General features: G+C 66.2%; 2 protein-coding genes across 8 annotated transcripts in view; one reads left to right on the top strand and one right to left on the bottom strand.

Moving 5' to 3' along the window:
* Positions 1–3860, top strand: part of SBNO2 (strawberry notch homolog 2) — a 50946-nt gene extending 47086 nt beyond the window's left edge. For 3 of the 7 annotated variants that reach the window (XM_040461733.1, XM_040461732.1, XM_040461737.1), the window contains 7 exons: positions 251–433; positions 1301–1395; positions 1479–1571; positions 1690–1821; positions 2062–2138; positions 2372–2570; positions 2641–3860. In XM_040461733.1, coding sequence (XP_040317667.1) covers positions 251–433; positions 1301–1395; positions 1479–1571; positions 1690–1821; positions 2062–2138; positions 2372–2570; positions 2641–3231 — 1370 coding nt within the window. In that variant the 3' untranslated portion in view covers positions 3232–3860. The remainder of the gene's footprint in view (positions 1–250; positions 434–1300; positions 1396–1478; positions 1572–1689; positions 1822–2061; positions 2139–2371; positions 2571–2640) is intronic. The other 4 variants (XM_040461736.1, XM_040461738.1, XM_040461734.1 and 1 more) reach the window with 3 other exon arrangements.
* Positions 3861–5329: 1469 nt separating this feature from the next.
* Positions 5330–7099, bottom strand: part of GPX4 (glutathione peroxidase 4) — a 2358-nt gene continuing 588 nt past the window's right edge. Inside the window, exons 2-7 of the mRNA XM_040461740.1 lie at positions 6561–6655; positions 6328–6472; positions 6017–6168; positions 5894–5918; positions 5654–5713; positions 5330–5573 (exon numbers count right to left, since the gene is read on the bottom strand). Of these exons, the coding sequence (XP_040317674.1) occupies positions 5541–5573; positions 5654–5713; positions 5894–5918; positions 6017–6168; positions 6328–6472; positions 6561–6655 (510 nt within the window). The 3' untranslated portion in view covers positions 5330–5540. The remainder of the gene's footprint in view (positions 5574–5653; positions 5714–5893; positions 5919–6016; positions 6169–6327; positions 6473–6560; positions 6656–7099) is intronic.

The following is a 7099-nucleotide window of genomic DNA, read 5'->3' as shown; positions in this document are numbered from 1 at the left end:
CCAGACTGCTCCATCAAGTTCTTGAGCACCCCCCACCCCCCAGACTGTTCCATCACCAAGTTCCTGAGCACCCCCCGCCCCCCCAGACTGCTCCATCAAGTTCTTGAGCACCCCCCACCCCCCAGACTGTTCCATCACCAAGTTCCTGAGCACCCCCCGCCCCCCCAGACTGCTCCATCAAGTTCTTGAGCACCCCCCACCCCCCAGACTGTTCCATCACCAAGTTCCTGAGCACCCCCCGCCCCCCCAGACTGCTCCATCAAGTTCTTGAGCACCCCCCACCCCCCAGACTGCTCCATCACCAAGTTCCTGAACCGCATCCTGGGGCTAGAGGTGCACAAGCAGAACGCGCTGTTCCAGTATTTCTCCGACACCTTCGACCACCTCATCGATGTGGACAAGAAGGAGGGCAAATACGACATGGGCATCCTGGGTGAGGGCTGTGGCCTCCCCGGGGCGGGGGCCTGTGGGGGGTGGGGGTCTCCAGAGCCCGAAATGGCCCTGACAGTGTTGCCCCTGTCCCTGCTCCAGCCTCCTAGTGGAGGGACTGTGGCCATGCTGGGGTGATCCCCACCCCGGTGAGCAACTGGGAGGGCCCTGGAGGGGCAGGACTTGGAGCACCAAGAAGACTCTGTCTCGGGGAGGGGGGCTGCTGCAGCCTAGTGCCGTTCCCTGAGGACCAGAAGGTTTTATTTAGGCCTGAGGGGTGTATCCACATGCTCCACGTGCTGGTGGTGAGCCTGGCACGTTTGCTCTCCTCATGCCAAAGGAACCTGACGGCTGATACCCCACAGCAGGGGCCGGGGGGGGGGGGGGGGGCCACAAGCCCTCCTGAGAGAGACCAGAGTCTATATTTTCAGCTTCGAGGACCAGTCTCTGCCTGAGCGTACAACTTGGCCGTGGTAGTGAAAGCATAGACCACGGGAAACTGAGTGGTCACGGCTACGTGCCAATAAAACTTTATTTATAAAATCGGTGGCAGGTATAGTTTGCTGACTCCTGTGTAACCATCCCCACAAGAGCCTTGCAGAGCTGGGGCCCTGAGGGGCATGTTGTCTGTAGTCACATCTAGTGTGAGTGTCCAGTGGGGGCTAGGGAGGCGGCTTGGACCCCAGGCCACCATGGGAGGGGCCACTTGCCATCCGGGCCGTCTCTGCCGGGGGAGCATCCACTGCACTCCCTAGTGGACATCTCTGGGGTGTCCCCGAGAACTTGGGACGGACGGCTCCCGAAAGCCCAGAGCCTGGAGCCTCGTGGCCCCCAGATGGGAGGATCTCACCCCTGCTCGTCCTCTCTGCAGACCTGGCTCCAGGCGTCGATGAGATCTATGAGGAGAGCCAGCAGGTGTTCCTTGCCCCTGGGCACCCACAGGATGGGCAGGTGGTCTTCTATAAGGTGAGTGGGCGCTAAGCCGCCCAGCACGTGCAGGCCCGGTCCCAGCACCCCTCACCCCGCTCTGAGCCCGCATGCTCTTGCAGATCAGCGTGGACCGCGGCCTGAAATGGGACGAGGCTTACGCCAAGTCCCTGGAGCTGACGGGCCCCCACGACGGCTTCTACCTCTCCTACAAGGTGGGTGGCTCGGGGGGCCCCCAACATGTCCCCAGGGGCGGGACCCCAGCCGAGGGGGAGGGGAGGGGCAGGGAGGGGCAGGCAGCATCGCCCCCACCTCCCGCGCACCCCTGCCCAGGTCCGGGACAACAAGCCCAGCTGCCTCCTGGCGGAGCAGAACCGCGGCAAGCACTTCACGGTGTACAAGCCTAATGTGGGCCGGCAGAGCCAGCTGGAGACCTTCGACAGCCTGTGCCGGAAGTTCCACTGGGTAGGCGCCGGCTGACGGGCCGGGGGGGCGGGGGGGGGGGGTTGGCGCCTGTGCCCCCCTGGCGCACGTGCTCCCCTTTCTGCAGGTCCCCAGGCCAGCCCTCTGTGCCCAGCTCACCCGGCTGCCGGTGCAGGAGGAGCAGGCCTGGGGCACCGTGGACCTTAGCTTCCCGCTCGTGCGCTGGGAATCGTGGATGGTCGTCAGCCCCTGCGGGTGGCTCACGCGGCTGTGTGTCCCCAGGTGACGGCGGAGGAGGCCAGGGAGCACTGGGAGAACAGCTACGCCTTCTCGCTGACGCACTGCAGCCACACCGCATGGTGAGGGCCGGGGTCGGACTGGGACGGGGGCGCGACAGCTTTGCACGGCCTGGCCCTGGCCTCTCTGCAAAGCACGTGTACGAGGAGGGTCCCTACAAATGGCACAGGGCAAAGGGGGGGGGGGGCGGGGGCCGCGTTGGGCGTCCGGGGCGTTCAGGGAGCTCGGAGGCGGCGAGCAGGACGGTGCGTGGGGCCCGTGGGATCCGAGCCTCCCCTCCCCCGCCCCGGCGCAGGAACCGGCACTGCCGGCTGGTGCAGGAGGGCAAGGACTGCGTGCAGGGCCTGCGGCTGCGGCACCACTACATGCTGTGCGGGGCCCTGCTGCGCGTGTGGGGCCGCATCGCCGCCGTCATGGCCGACGTCACCAGCAGCAGCTACCTGCAGATCGTGCGCCTCAAGACCAAGGACCAGAAGAAGCAAGTCGGTGAGCAGGTGGGCACGCCAGAGGGGCCGGGCGGGAGCAGGCACCGCTTCAGAGGCCCTGACCCGCCCCGGCCCCCAGGCATCAAGATCCCCGAGGGCTGCGTGCGCCGCGTGCTGCAGGAGCTACAGCTCATGGACGACGACGTCAAGCGCAAGCACGCGCGGGGCCGGGGCCTCCCCGCGCCGCCGCCGCCGCCGCCGCCGCCCGCCCTGCGCCCTCTCGAGCTGCCTTGCGGCCCCGGCGAGGTCCTGGACCTCACCTACAGCCCGCCGGCCCAGGCCTTCCCGCAGCCCCTGCCCTTTGCCTTCCCGCCCCCCGACCCCGTGCCGGCCCCCGGCGGCCTGCCCCTGGGCGCCCCGGACTCCGCAGCCGACGCCGCCGCCGCGGCCTTGGCACACCAGCGCCGTGACATCAACTTCAAGGAGGTGCTGGAGGACATGCTGCGCTCCCTCAACGCCGGGCCTGGCGCCGGGGCAGCCGGAGCGCCCGCGGGGAGCGGGGGGCCCGAGCGGCAGAGCGTCATCCAGTTCGGGCCCCCCTTTCCCAGCTCGTAGGCCCGGCAAGCGGCCCACAGCCGGCGTCCGAGGGGAAACTTACTTATCTGCAATACACACGTCTCCGTGGACTCGAACTTCTCTCCTGCCGGCCTGGGTGGCGGGCGGGTGGTGAGCCGGGGCCCAGGGCCCCCCTGCTGACTTCCGGGGAGGGGCTGTTGCGCCCCACCCCCCACCCCACCCCCCCGCCCCCAGCTTCCGGAGGCCTCCACTGTAGTGCCTTCCCTACCGGGCAGACCCCTCAAGATGCTGCCCGCCCTTCGGGGCCCTCCCAGGCAGCGCAGGTCCCACTCAGGATGTCGCGGGGTCCAGGCTTGGGCAGGGCCCGGGGGTGAGGGGCACACCCTGCCCGTGCCTCTGCCCTCTCCTGCCCTCCAGGCCTAGGCAGGAGCTCCCCATCCCACCTCACCCCACCCACCCTCAGGGCCTGGTCTGACCAGAAACCCCTGAAATCCACAAAACTGGGTGGCCCCAAGAGCTGGAAACTCAGGAAACCCCAGGTGCTCAGGGCCCTGCCTTCTCTGGGGGACTCCATGGGACAGACCCCACCCCCATTAATATATGCAATTCTTCCCCACTCTCTCTGCTCCCTAAATTATTGCCCCGCCCTCTCTCCCAGGCCCCAGAACCTGCCGTGGAGCTGGCGGTGTGGGTGGGTCCCTGGTTTCTATGTGTATTTATAATTAATGCAGGTGTACATATGTAAAGAGATCTTTTTTTAAATATATGTGCCTTTTCACTACCTCCCAGATTGTCTGCTTCTCCGGCCTGCAGAGACCATGGGGAGAGGAAGGCACGGGTGTGTCTCCTCCAGGAACGTTTAGCGGTTGCCCACGGCGGCCCCACTCAGAGGAGGTCGAGGGGGCTGTTGCCTGTGGAGGGAGCCAGGCGGGTGAGACCAGCCCACTCCTCTCCCAGACCCGCGGGAGGCCGAGGCCAGGGTAGCGGTCTAGGGCCAGGCTGAGGAGACAGACCCACACTACAAGGGGCCGTTGTCTACGGTGTCTTCCTGGCACCAGCGTGGCAGGCCAGCTGCCTTGGCCCAACCCGTGCCGGCCCTGCTATGTCTCGGGCCAGTCACTGGTTGCCTCCTGCCTGCCGGGGAGACCCAACCCCCCCCCCCCCGACACCCCCCCGGGACACTCAGGGTGGTGGTGCTCTCCAGAGCAGTTCCCCTGCTCTGGTTTATTCCCAAGGCTCCCTCACGGTGTTGGTTCAGGTGGGTGGGGTAGCCCAGGACAGGAGGGCCAAGAGCTGGGCCCTGGGGAAGGCAGGAACGCACGCCAGGCCCTTCCCGGAAGCCACGGAAGCACACCCGGGTCTGGTCCTCAGGTTAGAAGGGTCTCCCACCAGCCAGGACGTGGACAGGCGAGGAGCCGGGAGACCCAGGGGGGAGCAGCTCTAGGGTGGCTGGGGTTCTCAGCCTGGCTACTGCAGCCCTCCAGCCCCATCTCTCTGCTGCTGACCTTCACTGGAAATTGGCGGGGGCGGGGGCTGGGGCGGGGGGGGGGGGGAGGAGGGACAGGACAGACCCAACTGCTCTCCAGCCGTGCCATCCTCTGCGCCCTTGCCAGGATGGCCCCAGGCAGCTACAGGCAGGAAGCTGTGACCATGCCTCCCAGGCCCCCCAGACCGTGGATGAGCGTTGGCCTGCAGGACTGATGGCCTCAGGCTATTCCCACCCCTTCCTGGGGCGGGGGACTGTAGATAACGCCCCCGCGGCCGCACCAGATGAGGCCCCGTGGGCAGGCCTGGATGCCCTGGCTCCGTGTCCAACAGTGAGGCCTGTCTAGTGCATAGGCCCTGCCTGGCACGGCTCTGTGCCCAGACCAGCTCGGCCTGATGCTCAGCCCACCCCACGTGCCTAGTCCCTCCAGTGGGCAGAGCCACAAGGCCCCAGCCCCCTTGGCCTCCCATCTAGGCACTGGGGAAGACCGGCCACAGGCAGGCCCTGAGCAGCGGGCTAATACCCTGGATGAGTCACAGCCAGTAATTCCTATCACCTCCCACAGGATCAGCCTGTGCCCAGCAGGCGGGGCTGCTAAGATTAGCGGGCGCAGACGCAGCCCTAGGAAGCCAGAGAACTCCTGAACTCACAAGAGCCTGGGGAGCTAACACCACCCTCCTGCCCCTGGACCAGAAGGCCCCCAGGGCAAAAGGCTTCCCCGCCTACCCCCCAAACCCACCCCAGGGAGGCAGGAACTTGCAGCAGGCCAATTTGTACGTTTTATTCCCACAAGATAACCAGGGGGGGGGGGGGGGGGGGGGGCGCCGAGCCACGAGCCGGGCCGAGGAACCTTCCTCCGGCAGAGGGTGCACGCCGGGTTCTCGGGTCTGCCCCACCAGCAGGCTGGTTTTCAGGCAGACCGTCATGGGTGCCGGGTAGAAGGCTCCGAGGGGCAGGGGCGGCGCATCCTTGTGGAGCTAGAGGTAGCAGGGCAAGTCCTTCTCGATCACCTGTGGGGGAAAAGGGGGTCAGCGCTGGCCTCTTCCTTGGCCCCCACCCCCCCCCAGCGGGCCCCTGCAGAGGAACCTACCAGGGGCTCTTCCATGGGACCGTACCGCTTCACCACGCAGCCATTCTTGTCAATGAGGAACTGCAGGAAGGGGCCGCGTCAAAACAGGGACCCCGCAGCTCTGGGGGGGAAATGCGGCCCCTGGGGCCGGGGCTGGAGTCCCTTTGGGCAGGGCACTGAGCTGTGGCTGAATAAACGGACCCAGGGGCAGGAGCTGGCCCTGGACACGGTCCTAGCCTGTCCCCCCTTCCCCCTTCTTACCTTGGTGAAGTTCCATTTGATGGCACTAGAAGACAAATGTGAGATCATGAGAAATCTGTGGCGATTGCGGACCCCCCGGGGTCCCTGCGGACCACCCTGCCCCCTCCTTTGCCCTGCACTCACTTTCCCAAGATGCCCCTCCCCTTGGGCTGGACTTTCATCCACTTCCACAGCGGGTGGGCATCATCCCCGTTCACACAGACCTTGCTGAACATATCGAACTTGACATTATAGCCAGCAGCGAACTCCTTGATCTCCGCGTTACTCCCTGGTTCCTGGGGCAAGCAGGGGCATTGGGGTGAGTGAGGACAAGCCTGGACTCCCCCTGGTCCCCGCTGCCACAGGCCCGACCCAGATCTCCCCACACCCGCCCACCCTAGTCTCGACCATCCCGACACAGGGACACCTAGGGACACAGCTGGCCAAGTACGTACCTGCCTCCCGAACTGGTTGCAAGGGAAGGCCAGGATCCGTAAACCACACTCAGCGTATCTGGCGTGCAGGTCGACAAGCTGAGTATAGTTTACCTCCGTTTTGCCTCATTGCGAGGCCACGTTGGTGACTATGCACACGAAGCCCCTGGAGGAGAGATGGTGCGTGCAGTCAGGCCAGGTCAGGGCCATCGACCTTTTCCCCTGCCTCTCCCACCAGGCAGGTATGTACCCACCGGTACTTGTCCAGGTTAACCATGTGTCCATCGATGTCCTTGGCTGAGAACTCGTGCATGGACTGAGCACAGCGCCAGTCGTCTCGGGAGGCACACTGTAAGGCAAGGGCACCATGAGGGGCCTGTGAACCTCGCTGCCACCTGGCCCATCGCCCAGCTCGGGGTCCCCAGAGGAAGGACTCCCAGGCGGATCCGCGCCAAGAAAACCATGTCCCCGAGACAAGGAAAAACTGAGGACGACTCCTCTCGAAGGCGCCCGCCGCTTGCGCGGCAGGGCGCATTTGACAGAGGACACAGACCCAAAGAGGGTTTGGGACCCCGCCAGGTGGCTCCAGCGGCGGGTGTGGAGGCCCCGCGCGCACCGGAACCCGGGAATCGGCGCTACAGCCGCTATCACAGGTCGCGAGCGCCGCCTGCCCCGCTCTCTCTAGACGCGGCCCCTTCCGTCGGGGGCGCGCCCTCTTGCGCCCGCAAGCCCCAGCCCGCCAGGCCGGGGCTTGCGGGCGCAAGAGGGCGCGCCCCCGACGGAAGGGGCCGCG

The sequence above is a fragment of the Herpailurus yagouaroundi genome, unplaced genomic scaffold (genome assembly GCF_014898765.1).
Source record: "Herpailurus yagouaroundi ecotype Mexico unplaced genomic scaffold, PumYag 295, whole genome shotgun sequence".
Lineage (NCBI taxonomy): Eukaryota > Metazoa > Chordata > Mammalia > Carnivora > Felidae > Herpailurus > Herpailurus yagouaroundi.
This window is presented reverse-complemented; position numbering and strand designations above follow the sequence as displayed.